The sequence below is a fragment of the Mobula birostris genome, chromosome 22 (genome assembly GCF_030028105.1).
Source record: "Mobula birostris isolate sMobBir1 chromosome 22, sMobBir1.hap1, whole genome shotgun sequence".
Classification (NCBI taxonomy): domain Eukaryota; kingdom Metazoa; phylum Chordata; class Chondrichthyes; order Myliobatiformes; family Myliobatidae; genus Mobula; species Mobula birostris.
In genome coordinates this window covers 24,261,986-24,278,217 of record NC_092391.1, presented here as the reverse complement: position 1 = coordinate 24,278,217, position 16,232 = coordinate 24,261,986, and the positions used below count along the sequence as shown (strand labels likewise).

The 16,232-nt window shown below is 42.8% G+C and overlaps 1 protein-coding gene across 1 annotated transcript in view; it reads left to right on the top strand.

Annotated features, from left to right (window-relative positions):
* LOC140186272 (laminin subunit gamma-3-like) overlaps nucleotides 1–16,232 on the top strand; it is a 140,288-nt gene extending 124,056 nt beyond the window's left edge. The window contains exons 21-28 of the mRNA XM_072240329.1: nucleotides 1,040–1,174; nucleotides 2,661–2,808; nucleotides 3,701–3,847; nucleotides 4,751–4,853; nucleotides 6,104–6,303; nucleotides 12,704–12,862; nucleotides 14,069–14,168; nucleotides 14,394–16,232. Coding sequence (XP_072096430.1) covers nucleotides 1,040–1,174; nucleotides 2,661–2,808; nucleotides 3,701–3,847; nucleotides 4,751–4,853; nucleotides 6,104–6,303; nucleotides 12,704–12,862; nucleotides 14,069–14,168; nucleotides 14,394–14,653 — 1,252 coding nt within the window. The 3' untranslated portion in view covers nucleotides 14,654–16,232. The remainder of the gene's footprint in view (nucleotides 1–1,039; nucleotides 1,175–2,660; nucleotides 2,809–3,700; nucleotides 3,848–4,750; nucleotides 4,854–6,103; nucleotides 6,304–12,703; nucleotides 12,863–14,068; nucleotides 14,169–14,393) is intronic.

Here is a 16,232-nt window from a genome sequence, read left to right as displayed (position 1 = left end):
TGTGTGTGTCTTTTCGTCCCTCTTCCCTCCGGGAGAAGGCTCAGGAGCTTGAAGACTCGTACGGCCAGATTTGGGAACAGTTTCTTTCCAACTGTGACAAGACAGCTGAACGGATCCTGACCCGGATTTGGGCCGTACACTCCAAATATCCGGACCTGCCTCTCGGTTTTTTTTTGTACTACCTTACTTTCCATTTTTCTATTTTCTATTTATGATTTATAATTTAAATTTTTAATATTTACTAATTTTAAACTATTTTTAATATTTACTATTTGTAATCCAGGGAGCAGGAAGCGCAGAATCAAATATCGGTGTGATGATTGTACGTTCTAGTATCAATTGTTTGGCGACTATAAAGTATAAAGTCTGTCTGTCTGTCCCAGGCCCTATTCCAGGAGATAATCTAACTCTGGTGGCTGATATGACAACATGTGGAAGGGCAGAGTCTTTGAACAGAATCTGCTGGATGACCTTGAGTTCACCATCTCCCATCCAATGTTAATCATGCTCTTACTTTAAACTGAGGCAATCAGCTGCTATTCATTTATCCACAACACACATAGGCAGGTTGTTACAGTCATCACTTGTCACATCACCAGTTATTTGTAAATTTCTTGAAGAAAATCACATGCACCTACATTGAATGAATAAATACCGAGTGTTACTGATATCTTCCTCGGGTTAGATCTGATTGCACCATCCATCAGACTATGGATAAGATGAGATTGCTTGTAAGGCTAACATTTAAGTCTCCTTTACAGTAGAATCTTAATTATAGCAATCAAATCACCTCTGAGTCACTTGTCTTGCCAATGATAACATGGTATCGCTTCACACATTTAATTTATCTGTCTTCTCGGTCTTTTTGATTCAGCAGCTGAATTTTCCATGTCTTGGTGATATCCCCAGAATTGACAGTGTTGTCACAGAATTTTGGTCAAAGAATCTTCCAACGTTTAACCAACCATTTGGAAGGAGAGGATGTTTGAGAAAATCATCTATTGTATTTAATCGCTATTCCCTTTAATTTACTCTGCAGTCACAACAGAGAAGCAGCAGAAGTGGAATTAATTGTGAGACAAGCCCTGGCTGTGTCCAACCAAAGCTACCTCCTCCTGTCCAGCATCATCGAGGACAATTCCATGGCTGGAGATATTGCAGAGGCCGAGGACCGGTGCGTGAGTTGCCAATTCTCCCTGTCCCTGCCATGCACCTGTTGCAAAATTGGCTCTACCAAATAAGCAAATGATCAAGGCAGCCGGTGCATTTTAAAAAGCATCTTCGAGGAGGAGCAGATTGCAGATTTGGGAAGCGGGTGTAAGACCCGGCAGTTACTGACTTATATTGGCCATCCGAGTAGGGTCAGATTGAGAAACAAGAACGCAGGTTCCATGCCAAATTCTGGATGACCCCCAACAGCCTGAATTTTTAATCTTGATATTGATGTCATAGTAATTGCCAAGACCCTTCACAAGGAAACTGCTCAAGTTATTTGACTAAGTGATCAGGAGGGAGATTTTAAGGAGCGTTTTAAAGGAAGACTGAGAAGGAATTCCATGGGCTTTGGCAAAGAGACCGAAGGCTCAGTTCAGTTGCCTTTGGTGGTACAACGAAACTCATAACTAGAGAAAGTCACAGACCTCGGAGAGTAGGGCACCCGTGGATGTATTGAGGATTAGAGGTTAACTCGCCCATGCTGTGGTGTTATAAAAGCAGCCCACATCTCAATCTGCAAATCAGACTTGGATACAAGTGACTTTATGGCACCACCAATGCCATGACTTCAAGTGGAGAGAAGGAGGATGAGAGGAGACATGACAAAGTTATACAAGATATTAAGAGGAATAGATAGAGTGAATAGCCAGCGCCTCTTCCCCAGGGCACCACTGCTCAATACAAGAGGACATAGCTTTAAGGTAAGGGGTGGGAAGTTCAAGGGAGATATTAGAGGAAGATTTTTTACTCAGAGAGTGGTTGGTGCGTGGAATGCACTGCCTGAGTCAGTGGTGGAGGCAGATACACTAGTGAAGTTTAAGAGACTACTAGACGGGTATATGGAGGAACCTAAGGGGGGGCGGTTATATGGGAGGCAGGGTTTGAGGGTCGGCACAACATTGTGGGCTGAAGGGCCTGTAATGTGCTGTATTATTCTATGTTATATGTTATGTTCAAAATACGCTTCTCTTGGAGCTGATGGAATGAAATTAAATCCACACTGCAGATTAGAGCGCAGCTCTTCATCCATTGGAGAAGATGACTGAGGAAGACTCTGGCAATGACCTAACCTGGGGCAGACAGCAAGGAGACCCCTCTGTAGTAACCAAGTTTGATTTAGTTCCCTTCTTGAAGAATGAAGCTGGGCACTGGCAGCTGCTCCCAACGTGTGCACCAAATGGCAGAAGGGGTGAAAAGGAGCCCCTGTTAGAGACCATCTGAAAGGTTAAGGTGGAGAGACTGAGCTGGGGTTGAAGCAACGGGTTCATGCTGCAGACAAGGGTGACTGCAAAAGAGCAGATGTTTAGGTGGGAACAGGGGCAGGGATGTATTTTTGTTAATTAAACAATAATAATCAAAAAAGATTGCTTGTGAAGGGCTGTGAGGTCACCTAAGGCATTGAGTGCTCAAATTCTTTCTGCCTTATGCATCCTTGAACTTTGCAGGCTTCAGGTATTTCAGAATAAAATAGAAGAGCTGGAGGCAGAGGTGGATGAGGTGCTGAAAGAGGCAAAGAGACAATACAGCTACGTCCAAAAAATTCGAGGCTCAACATCAACTCAGCTGCTGAATCACACGGAGTTGGAGCTGGAGGTCAGTGCGCCGTCTCTTCCATCGGCAACTAGCAGATCTCCTGTGATGTTTCTTCCATCAGGGTTGTGGATGCTGGTCTGACCACTGCTTAGAAGCTTCTTGTGGGAAATATTCTGAGGAAGCATGCCTTCTAGCAGTGAAATGTTGCTGCTTTGTGTACAAATTTAGTCACAGAATCATCGTAGACTCAAGCTCCTTTGTTCTTTGGTATACTCAAATGAATTCAAAGAAGCTACTCTGGGGTGTTTATAAATCACAACTTGTTTAGTAATTATTATACCCCAAGCGGCATTTCATGTCATCTATATCATCTAATTCTATGTATAATCAATAAGCATCTTCTGGGCTAACATGCATTCAGTAATATTTCTTGACCATCTCAAGATGGGACCCTTTCCCTGGTCACTATCTGAACTTACAAAGCATTCCGTTTATCCAATCACTCCACATCACATACCTTCTGAGATCAAATGTATTCAACACCCTATTATTAGTTGGCTCACTTCCTCTGATGACCACTTATATTTGTATATGTGTCACCCACTCTTTGCATTCCTACAAGGTTAATAGTTTTTGGAATAAGCTTGTGTCTCTTCCCATCAGCAGCCATGTCTTAGGCTGCCTGGGGCCCCAAGTTCAGGGATTTCCTTCCTCAAGCTTTTTTTCATTCTCCTCCTTCTGTGTTGTTGGTCACCTGCCCACAATATCCTGATGTTGCTCTAATAACAATGCTGAGAGCTGTTCCATGTCAAAGAACCATTAACCATCCAAGCTACTTTTGCAGCTGTGACCAAGGACCCTGTACCTTCACTGGTGTTTGTTCTAGTGAAATTGGGCTTGTTGTAAACGCAGTAGTCTTCCTCTGACTGAGTTTTCTTTTCTTACCTGAAAGAACTGGGACAATCTAACCACAAAGATTGAGGATCTGGCGAGCACTCTTTGGTCCAAAGACCAGCAAATCAAGGAGCTTCTCATGGAGATGGAACCTCAGATGAAGGTCTTGACCAAGGGATTGGAAACCAAGCAGTCCTATGAGCAGGTGAGATGGTCCTTGGTGCATTTTCTGCATTCCCTTCATTGCAATGTAACATGGCATGGATGCTCAGTGTTGGATGAGAAGGGTTCCAACAATGCCTGCCCCCAGCACTGGCAGTTTTCCTATTGGATGTCCTGATGTCATTAAAGGCAATTTAGAAAAGCAGGGTCTTTTTTTCCTGTTCTTGTTCTAGGTCTAAAGTGGTCATGTTAACATGGTAGTGCATTTGATGGAGCCTCACAGTTGGAACAATTGCATCCTCTCAGTTCCAGCAACCCAGGTTCAATCCCAACCTCTGCTGTTGGTGCAGAGTTTGAAACTTACTAATTTATGTTATCTATTTAGAGATACAGCATGGAATAGGCCCTTCTGGCCCTTTGAGTTGTGCCGCCCTGCAACCCATTGATTTAACCCCAGCCTAATCATGGGTCAATTTACAAGACCAATTAACCTACTAATTGGTACCTCGTTGGACTGTGGGAGGAAACTGAAGCACCTGGAGGAAACCCACTCGCACGTGGGAAGGAATGTACAAAGTTCCTTACAGAAGATGTCAGAAATGAACTGCCAACTTCAATGCCTGAGCTGTTATAGCGTTGTGCTGGCGGCTGCACTACCGTGACCAAATGGGTTTCCTCCCATGTTCGGAAGATGAGCAGAGTCATAGGTTAATTGACCCTACTGTGTAGGTGAGTGATAGAATTTGAGGAGTGTTGATGAGACAGAAGGAAGAACAAAATAGGATTAGTTCAGGAATGGTGCAATTGATGGTCAGTGGACTGAAGGGTCAGTTTCTCTGTTGAATGACTTTCTGTAGTTGGTTCAGTTGAAGTTCTACGTCTAATGTGGGAAGCAGTCTTTTCTACAGTGAACGTTGTAATACAATGTGTTTTCCTCTTCTCTTAGCTTTTGAGTCGTGTCAGAACTGTCCAGGCCAATGCAAATGCGTCACTGCACCAAGCCCTACAGATACAAAAAGCAGGAACGTCCTTGCTGAAAACCTTGGAAGGTGCTGTGTGCATGTTTCTTGTGCCTGTCATCAGATAATCTGATTACTTTCTAACTGGTTTGGGAAGTCGGGGCGGAGAGAAGGTGGGCAGGTCAGGTGACCAATGAAAAGAGCGCAATAAAACTTCTCGGAGAAGGGCGGGGATAGAATATGGAACAGTATAGCTCAGTAAAACTTCTCGGAGAAGAGCAAGGATAGAACATAGAACAGTATAGCACAGAAAAACTTCTCAGAGAAGGGCGGGGATAGAACATAGAACAGTATAGCACGGGAACAGTTCCTTCGGCCCATAATGTCGTGCTGAACCTTTTAAGTTAGTACTAAATCCCTTCTGCCTACACAATGTTCATGTTCCTCCACTCTGTGAACATTCAGTGTCTATCTAAGAGACTCGTAAACACCTTTGTCGTATTTGCCTCTGCTGCCACTCCTGGCCGTACATTTCCGGCATTTACCACAGTAAGAAACAAAACAATTTGCCCTGGATAACTCCTTTGAACCTGCCCCTTCTGTCCTTAAATGCATGCCCTGTGGTATTAAACACTTTCACCCTGGGGCAGAAAGATACCAGCTATCTCTCTATCAGTCCTTGCATAATCTTATAGACTTCTTTTGGGTCTTCCCTCAGCCTTATAGGACATGCCCTCTCATCCAGGCAGCATCCTGGAAAACCTCTTCTGCACCTTCTCCGAAGCCTCCAATTCCTTCCTGATAGATCCTGGACTCTTGCTGTTCTTCGTGGAGTTTGGTGTCAGAGAGGGCAAGACGAGCAGGTTGGGCTTTAGTGTGCAAATTGGTCACTTTGTGCAGGACTTGGTACGAAAAGTGGGTGAAATAAGATAATTCAGCAGTTGCTGATATTGTGTTACAACCCTGCGCAAGGGATTGTCAGGTTTATAATTGGCAGTTATTCTTTAACAGGCTTAAGATATGTTGGAGTCCTGTTCTGCATTGCCATCTTACCTCCCAGCATTGCTTTCTCCTAAAAATTCTCATTGGACCCTCTTCCATCCCTGCCTCAACATATTTTAAAGAAGGGACAAATAAATTTTCTGTGTAAAAATGCTTCTTGACATGATACTGTCAGCCCACCTCTATTATTAATGTTATGCCACATAATAGAGGAAATATTTTCCTAACAACCCTTTTAATCACCACATGTGCCTCTGTTCACTAAATATTCCAAGTCTTGTCAATGCAACTTGACCTAATCATTTAATCCATTTGGTCATTTTATATTTCTGTTTCAGATAACAAGCGGATGTTTTCTGTGAAGAATCTGAAAAGCAAGGGGGTTTTCAGGAAGATGGGGCTCAGAGAAAGGATAATTTCAGAGGCCAAGAGGAAGACCGCCCAGGCCAAGCGGATGCTGGGAACCGCCCAGTCAAGTTCCACACTCAGCAATGCCACAGCTGTCCAAACCTCGCGTGTCAGCAGAGGCATTGCAAAGGTTAAAGACCAATAATATTTACTTCCTGTGCACTAAACATTCCAGCCCCATCTCCCTCTCTTTGATAATAATCCTCTGACATCTGTCTTAAAATCTGTAAGAAATGGCATGGCACATGAATCAGTGCTGTGACCTTTGTTACTTCTAATATATACTTAAATGACTTGGATGAAAATGTAGGCAGTAAGATGAGTAAGTTTGCAGACAGCACAAAAAATTGATGGATTGTAGGCAGTTAAGAAGCTTGCCTATGGATATAATGGGACATCAATCAGCTGGAAAGTTGGGCAGAGCAGTGGCAGATGGAAATTAATCCAGATAAGTGTGGAGTAATGCATTTTGGGAGGTCAAATTTGGTAGGACGTGTAAGGTAAACAGCAGGAACCTTAGGAGTATTAACGCCGTCGTCATCGTCGTGGCTATCCCTCGAGGTCAAGGATGATGGTCTTCGTTCTGAAGACGTGGCCCACAGAGTGAAGACGCCTGTGCGTGCATTTGTTTAACGTGTACTTGATGTTGCACTCCAAGAAGCTCACGATACTTCACAAATCAACCAACTGATTCCAGTGGCATGGAAACCATGACGATTGGAGCTGATGGATTTGTTGCAGCCTTCACCCGCCTTCACAGCCGTTGAGTTTGAAGTAACTTCATCCGCCTGTTCCACCACTGAGGTCTTGGTTGGGAAACCTTGGGTCACCAGTATAACCATATAACCATATAACAATTACAGCACGGAAACAGGCCATCTCGGCCCTTCTAGTCCATGCCGAACTCTTACCTTCACCTAGTCCCACCGACCTGCACTCAGCCCATAACCCTCCATTCCTTTCCTGTCCATATAGTTGTCCAATTTAACTTTAAATGACAACATTGAACCTGCCTCAACCACTTTTGCTGGAAGTTTGTTCCACACAGCTACCACTCTCTGAGTAAAGAAGTTCCCCCTCATGTTACCCCTAAACTTTTGCCCTTTAACTCTCAACTCATGTCCTTTTGTTTGAATCCCCCCCACTCTCAATGGAAAAAGCCTATCCACGTCAACTCTTTCTATCCCCCTCATAATTTTAAATACCTCTATCAAGTCCCCCCTCAACCTTCTACGTTCCAAAGAATAAAGACCCAACTTGTTCAACCTTTCTCTGTAACTTGGGTGATGAAACCCAGGTAACATTTCCGTAAATCTTCTCTGCACTCTCTCTATTTTGTTGACATCTTTCCTATAATTCGGTGACCAGAACTGTACACAATACTCCAAATTTGGCCTCGCCAATGCCTTGTACAATTTCAACATTACATCCCAACTCCTATACTCAATGCTCTGATTTATAAAGGCCAGCATACCAAAAGCTTTCTTCACCACCCTATCCACATGAGATTCCACCTTCAGGGAACTATGCACCATTATTCCTAGATCCCTCTATTCTACTGCATTCTTCAATGCCCTACCATTTACCATGTATATCCTATTTTGATTAGTCCTACCAATATGTAGCACCTCACACTTATCAGCATTAAAATCCATCTGCCATCTTTCAGCCCACTCTTCTAACTGGCCTAAATCTCTCTGCAAGCTTTGAAAACCTACTTCATTATCCACAACTCCACCTATCTTAGTATCATCTGCATAGTTACTCATCCAATTTACCACCCCATCATCCAGATCATTAATATATATGGCAAACAACATTGGACCCAGTAAAGATCCCTGAGGCACACCACTAGTCACTGGCCTCCAATCTGACAAACAGTTATCCACCACTACTCTCTGGCGTCTCCCATCCAGCCACTGCTGAATCCATTTTACTACTTCAATATTAATACCTAACGATTGAACCTTCCTAACTAACTTTCCGTGTGGAACCTTAGTCAAAGGCCTTACTGAAGTCCATATAGACAACATCCACCACTTTACCCTCATCAACTTTCCTAATAACCTCTTCAAAAAATTCAATAAGATTTGTCAAACATGACCTTCCATGCGCAAATCCATGTTGACTGTTCCTAATCAGACCCTGTCTATCCAGATAATTATATATACCATCTCTAAGAATACTTTCCATCAATTTACCCACCACTGACATCAAACTCACAGGCCGATAATTGCTAGGTTTACTCTTAGATCCCTTTTTAAACAATGGAACAACATGAGCAATACGCCAATCCTCCGGCACCATCCCTGTTTCTAATGAGATTTGAAATATTTCTGTCAGAGCCCCTGCTATTTCCACACTATCTTTCCTCAAGGTCCTAGGGAATATCCTGTCAGGATCCGGAGACATCCACTTTTATATTCCTTAAAAGCGCCAGTACTTCCTCTTCTTTAATCATCATAGTTACCATAACTTCCCTACCTGTTTCCCTTATCTTACACAATTCACTATCCTTCTCCTTAGTGAATACTGAAGAAAAGAAATTGTTCAGAATCTCCCCCATCTCTTTTGGCTCCACACATAGCTGTCCACTCTGATTCTCTAAGGGACCAATTTTATCCCTCACTATCCTTTTGCTATTAATATAGCTGTAGAAACCCTTGGGATTTATTTTCACCTTACTTGCTAAAGCAACCTCATATCTTCTTTTAGCTTTTCTGATTTCTTTTTACATTCTTTATATTCCTCGAGCACCTCATTTACTCCATGCTGCCTATATTTATTGTAGATATCTCTCTTTTTTTGAACCAAGTTTCCAATATCCCTTGAAAACCATGGCTCTCTCAAACTTTTAACCTTTCCTTTCAACCTAACAGGAACATAAAGATTCTGTACTCTCAAAATTTCACCTTTAAATGACCTCCATTTCTCAATTACATTCTTCCCATAAAACAAATTGTCCCAATCCACTCCTTCTAAATCCTTTTGCATCTCCTCAAAGTTAGCCTTTCTCCAATCAAAAATATCAACCCTGGCTCCAGACCTATCCTTCTCCATAATTATATTGAAACTAATAGCATTGTGATCACTGGACCCGAAGTGCTGCCCAACACAAACCTCCATCACCTGACCTATCTCATTTCCTAACAGGAGATCCAACACTGCCTCTTCTCTAGTTGGTACCTCTATGTATTGCTGCAAAAAACTATTCTGCACATATTTTACAAACTCCAAACCATCCAGCCCTTTTACAGTATGGGCTTCCCAGTCTATGTGTGGAAAATTAAAATCTCCCACAATCACAACCTTCTGCTTACTACAAATATCTGCTATCTCCTTACAAATTTGCTCCTCCAATTCTCGCTCCCCATTTGGTGGTCTATAATACAGCCCCATAAGTGTTACTACACCTTTCCCATTCCTCAATTCCACCCAAATAGCTTCCCTAGATGAGCCCTCCAATCTATCCTGCCAGAGCACCGCTGTAATATTTTCTCTGACAAGCAATGCAACACCTCCCCCTCTTGTCCCTCCGATTCTATCACACCTGAAGCAATGAAATCCAGGAATATTTAGTTGCCAATCACACCCCTCCTGTAACCATTTTTCACTAATAGCTACGACGTCATACTTCCAGGTATCAGCCCATGCTTTAAGCTCATCCACCTTTGTTATAATGCTCCTAGCATTAAAATAAATGCACTTAAGAAATTTTCCACCTCTTACTTTCTGTTTATCACTAATGGTGCAAACAACTTTACTATTTTCTTTCTCTTCCTTCTCCCCTACATCTGTTCCTACACTCTGGTTCCCCTCCTCCCTTGTATCTAATTTAAATCCACCAGAGCCTCTCTGGCAAACCTACCTGCAAGAATATTTGTCCCCCTCCAGTTCAGATGTAAACCATCCTGCTGGAACAGGTTCCACCTTCCCTGGAAAACTCAAACACAAGGAAATCTGCAGATGCTGGAATTTCAAGCAACACACATAAAAGTTGCTGGTGAACGCAGCAGGCCAGGCAGCATCTCTAGGAAGAGGTACAGTCCCCTCACTATACCTCGTGCCCATTCTCTGGTTTTTTCCCCCCCTCCCTCTTTTCTTTCTCCCTAGCCCTCCTGTCCCGTGATCCTCTCATATCCCTTTTGCCAATCTACTGTCCAGCTCTTGACTCCATCCCTCCCCCTCCTGTCTTCTCCTATCATTTCGGATCTCCCCCTCCCCCTTTCAAATCTCTTACTAGCTCTTCTTTCAGTTAGTCCCGACGAAGGGTCTTGGCCTGAAATATCGGCTGTACCTCTTCCTAGAGATGCTGCCTGGTCTGCTGCGTTCACCAGCAACCTTTATGTGTGTTCCCTGGAAAACTGCCCAATTATCTATAAATCTGAAGCCCTCCCTCCTGCACCATGTCTTCAGCCACATGTTGATCTGCGCTATCTTACTATTTCTAAACCGGCCTGCATGTGGCACTGATAGCAATCCTGAGATTGCTATCCTGGAGGTCCTGTCCTTTAACTTGGCGCCTAACTCACTAAACTCACCTTTCAGACCTCCTCACTCTTCCTACCCACGTCATTAGTGCCTACATGGACCACGACATCTGGCTGCTCACCCTCCCTCTTGAGAATACCGAGAACTCGATCCGAGATATCTCAGACCTTGGCACCAGGGAGGCAACAGACCATCCGGGATTCTCGATCTCTTCCACAGAACCTCTTATCTGTCCCCCTAACTATTGAATCCCCTATCACTACAGCTCTCCTCTTTTCCCTCCTTCCCTTCTGAGTTGAGGGTCCCATCTCGGTGCCAGAGACACAACCACTGCAATTTGTCCCTGGTAGGTCATCCCCATCAACAGTATCCAAAACGATGTACTTATTATTGGTGGGAACGGCCACAGGGGTGCTCTGCTCATTCTGTCTATTCTCCTTCCCTCTCCTGACAGTCACCCAGCTACCTGTCTCCTGAATCTTAGGGGTGACTATCTCCCTGTAACTCCTGTCTATTTCTGCCTCTGCCTCCCGAATGATCTGAAGTTCATCAGCTGCAGCTCCAGTTCCCTAACTCGGTTTGTCAGGAGCTGCAGCTGGATGCACCTTTTACAGGTGTAGTCATCAGGGACAATTGTGCTCACCCTGACTTCCCACATACTGCAAACGGAACACTCAACTGCCCTAACTGCTGCCTCCATTACCTACTCTTAAGGTAATTAGATTTATTAAAGGAACTTATCCGGCCTTATCTCACTCGGAGTGAAGCTTTTTCTCAGCCTCTGCTCGCCGAAGCCTCAGTGTAATACTTACTGTAGCTCCTTGAAAGTGGTGATACAGGTGGATAGGGTAGTGAAAGTTGTACAAAACATTGGCTTGACTGCACTTGGAGTATTAGAGAAAGTTCTGATTGCCACACTACAGGAAGGATATGGTAGCAATACAGAAAGTGCAGAAGAGATTCAGCAGGATGTCACCCTGGAACAGAGGGCTGTGATTAGAAGGAGATAATAGGTAAGCTGGGTTTATTCTTACTGGAACATAATGAGCCTGAAAGTTGCCTTTAAACAGGTTTATAAAATTGAGGGACATACATCGGGTAGATATTTTTTTCTCCCCAGGCTAGAGGAATCTAGAATTGTGTACAGATTTAAGGTGAGAAGGGAGAAATTTAAAGAGATCTGAGGGGGAGGTTTTTCATACAGAGAATGAATATCTGGAATGAGATGCCAATTGAGATAGGTCAGATCCAATTACAATGTTTAAGAGGTACTTGGACAAGTAATTGGATAGGAAAAGTGTAGAGGGATAGAAGCCTAATGTGGGCCAATAATATTAATGTAGATTGGCACTGCAATGTAGTTGGCATGGACAGGGCTTGTTTCAATGCTGTACATTTTTGCAATTCTATCTGAGTCTTTATGAGGGCAAAAGTTCTACCACCTTCACTCTTTGTCCTTATTCATGGGGAATAAGAATCTAAAAAAAACTGTGGAAATGGGGTAAGAGAATGAGCGTAGGTCATCTGCCCTTAAACCTCTTCCACTGGAAGCAGAGGACCTCTCGCTCAATCATAAACAGTCCAGTTTACGGGTAAAGTTTAGTATCTTAGGGACTAAGGATGAAATGTTGGTAAGACACTCCTTCATTCAAGACCTTCCAGAAAAGTTGTGGTTGGTCCAGGACATCAAAGCCTCTTTTTTTCCTGACCCTATTTTTTATTATACAAAATATATTTATTACAAATTCAGTGCTATATATACAAAACCTCTTTGATCAGTTCTCCAGAGGCAGGACCTTCCTGTGGGGGTGTGCATTGGGAAACAGCAGACATTTGTGATCTTTCCGGTGGGTTCAACAACTATCTGTTCCTGGACCTTATTGATAAATCCAGGAATACATTTCCTCCCCTAACATCCTAATCACAGCATGTGGCCTCCTTCACAAATCATTGGAAATTAAATAGAATTTCAAGCCCACAGGATCTTTCAGCAGTTTTCTTTCCCATTTGGCAACTTCTGATTTCCTTCTGGTTTTCAGGAAGCCCAGAAGATTAGGAGGCAAGCAAGGAACCAGGCTTTGCAATCTTCCTCACTGCGTTCACAGCTGCAGGCCACACAAGAACAACTTGATGCCCAGGAGAACCAGGTGGCAGCTTGGAAGGCAGTTGTCCAGGAGAACACAGAAACAGCAGCCGAGGTAACTTAACTGATGAATGATTTACATCCATTGTCTCTTTTAAGTTGTATGCTCAATGCAAGTTGCATGAGGCGCAATCTTCATATCATCCTTAGGAATTGAAGATTAACCTTTTAGACACTGCTGTGGTCACAAAAACCAGAAGGGGAAAAAATCTGAGGTGTTGATTTTGTTTCCTATCAATTTTGAATCACAGAAGAACTGAGTATGAAAGAAGAGCATTCCATCTATCATATCTGGTCATGCTCCATGTAAAAGTGATCAAGTTAGTTCTTCTCTCTCTAGCCCCACATAAGTCTTTCTTTTAAGAAATTTACATAGTGTCCTTCTAATTCCAACTTTTGAGTCTTTTTCCAATACTTCCCCTGGCAGTATGTTCCAGATGTTAATGACATGCAGTATAAAAAATCAGTGTGAGACCTTTTGGGTTCTTTTGCCAATCACCTTCATTTCCCAACATCCTTTCCACATTGAGAAGTTTAAACTAAATGCTGCTGCTGGGTTTCCATTCAACACCAAGAGAACTTTCACTTACCTGCTCTGAGAAAAACATCTTAACTTGTCGGAGGGACCACATCCATAGCATTCAGATTTAAGGTAACCAGTAAACAACCAGAGAGGTTAAAAAAAAGGCCGGGGGACTTTGTGAAGAATAAGATTTTTTCCTGAAGCCCCTTATCATTTAAGCTATCAGTTCCAGCTGGCACTCTGCTGTGGTCAACCTAAGATTGACCCTACAAGATGCTAACTGCACCAGTGATACTGAGAGTACTTAGAGGTTGCAGCAAGAAGATCTGAGTGATGGTCCATTTATACTTTAGTATCAAGCCCGAGGGAGTGCTGCACTACCATGGTGTGCACCTGAATTGAGTATATTCTGATAGTCTGTGGTGTTGATAAAGAGCCAGGAGGCCTGGTCAACATTTCCATTCATGCTAGTCCATCAGTTAATATAAGATCTCTGTTGCCTGTAGATCCTTACTAGGTATAGGTTGGGTAGTGTGTTCCCTGCATACCTATTACAACTGGAAAAGGTGAGAGAACTCTTCCTTTCAAATAGCAGCAGAGGATCTTTAACATCTACATCAAATACACTCTCCTTCAGTCCTACCCTCGATTGTCCGCCCACACGAACATGGATGGCAGCAAATGCTACTGCCAGAGCCAAGCTTACTCACTGGTCTCCCTTTCTGTCCTTGTGAATAGGTTTTTGGTGAGACAGAGGCACTGAGAAAGAACATGAAGCAAGCGAAGCACTCTCTGGATCGCGATATGAAGCAGTTGACAGAATTGCTAAGAAAAATAGGTAGGCTTGAAGATGGCATTCTGCTGTAAAGAAAAGGCTATGGAAACTGGTTGAAGGGCTGCAGATACCATTGTTCCGAGGACCCGGGCTGCAAAATCTCCTGAGTTACAAGATTATGGGATTTGAGGGCTGGAGGGATACAGAATTCATAACTCCTTGCCTTTGAACTTTGAGCTGAGGGTCATGGAAATCCAGTGACGTTGTTATATCTTGCTTTCTTAACAGACATCCTACAAGTTGGCCGAATAACGGACGAAACCCTGAACAAAACGCGGAATCAGATAGGAGCCCTGAGACTGGCGATCGATCAGAAACTAATGCAGAAGGTACGGGAGTTGGAGGCCGCCTCCGAGATGCAGTTGCTGAAGATGAAAGCATTTGAGAAGGACATTGCAGAGATCCAGGCGGACAAGTACAACCTGGAGGACATTGTTCAGAACTTGCCTCATGGTTGTTATGACAAAATGGGACTAAGAAAGCAGTGAGAAGCTGGGAAAGAAGGTGATCGCTGTGGGTTGGCTTGGTTATACTCAAGAGCTCTTTGCTATGTCATCTGTTAGTCACCATTTAATGGAGTGTTCCAAACTGTTCACTTGATTGGATATTTAATACATCAACATTCCTTCTTATTTTAACCCTGCTGTTGTTGCCGGTGACTGGAGATCCTTTTTAAAATTTTATTGTACTGAGAAACAGCACTTCCAGCCCTTCAAACTGCGCCACCCAGCAATCCCTTGATTTAACCCTAGCCTAATTACAGGACAATTTACAATGACCTACTAACCTACTAACCGGAACACCTTTGGACTGTGGGAGGAAACAGGAGCACCCAAAGGAAACCCACATGGTCATGAGGATCCTGTTGTGTTTTAGTATGAAGCCCGAGGGAGTGCTGCACTACCTGAATTGAGTATATTCTGATAGTCTGTGGTAATGATAATGACCCAGGAGGCCTGGTCAACACTTCCATTCCTGCCAGTCCATCAGCTGATACAAAATCTCTGTTACCAGGTATAAATTGGGTGGTGTGTTCCCTGCATACCTAATACAAATGGAAAAGGTTGTGTCTGCTAAGCCCTTCATACTATTTGTTGAATTGTTTGATACTAGCAAACCTAACAGTGCCCTCATTCTAATGTTTCACTCCCCGCCCCCCACCCACAAGATTGCAAGGCAACTGCAAAAGCCTTATTTTGCAACCAGCTCCTGGTAAAGCAGAGTGTGGAATGCAGAGATTTACTTCCTTGTTCTCAAGCTGAGTCTTAACTGATCTGTTTCTGAAATGATCTACTACCAGTCTTCTGTTAATTTATCCACTGCAAACGTGGGTGTGTTATGTGATCAGAAAATATCTTTATAAGCCTTAAACTTTATATTTTTATCTAATGGCTTCAAATATGATCTTCACCAAACAAAAAAAACACTAATGTTGATGGGGACCAAACAAATATTATCATAAACTTATATTTACAAGTATGTTTTTTTTAAGACAAATTCATGGATATGGCAAAGTTCTAGTTCTGTTATCAGTTTGCCCCATTTCAGATGTGTGACCTGAGTAAAGAAACCATTGAAACTGGCCGAGGCTTTGCTTATCCATATAGTATACATATTTTGTTTGCCTTCAAAAGGAAAAACGTTCATTTGTAATAGTTTATCTGAACAGGTGGCCAGACATGTTTAACACCCTCTCATGTACAAAATACAAAGTAAAATAAAATGTGATTTATATCAGAGTTATGTTGCTTTCCATAAATAGAAGATTAGTCTTAATAGCAAAGTAATATATTCCATGCCACAGTACCTGTGTGTTCTAAACCTATGTACGCAACAAACTTGCATTTATTAAGTTTCGCACCCAACTTTAAGATAGCCCAAAATGCTATACAGTCAGTCACGTCCACTGTCATCTTATTTCCCAACTGAATCGGAGATTAGTCCATTCAGCAACAATTTGCATAAGTAGTAGTCTTAACAAAGTAAAACATTCCCAGAGTAATGAGACAAAAATTGACACTAAAGCACTAAGGTGGTATTGATATGGATGTTGAAGGTTTAATGAAA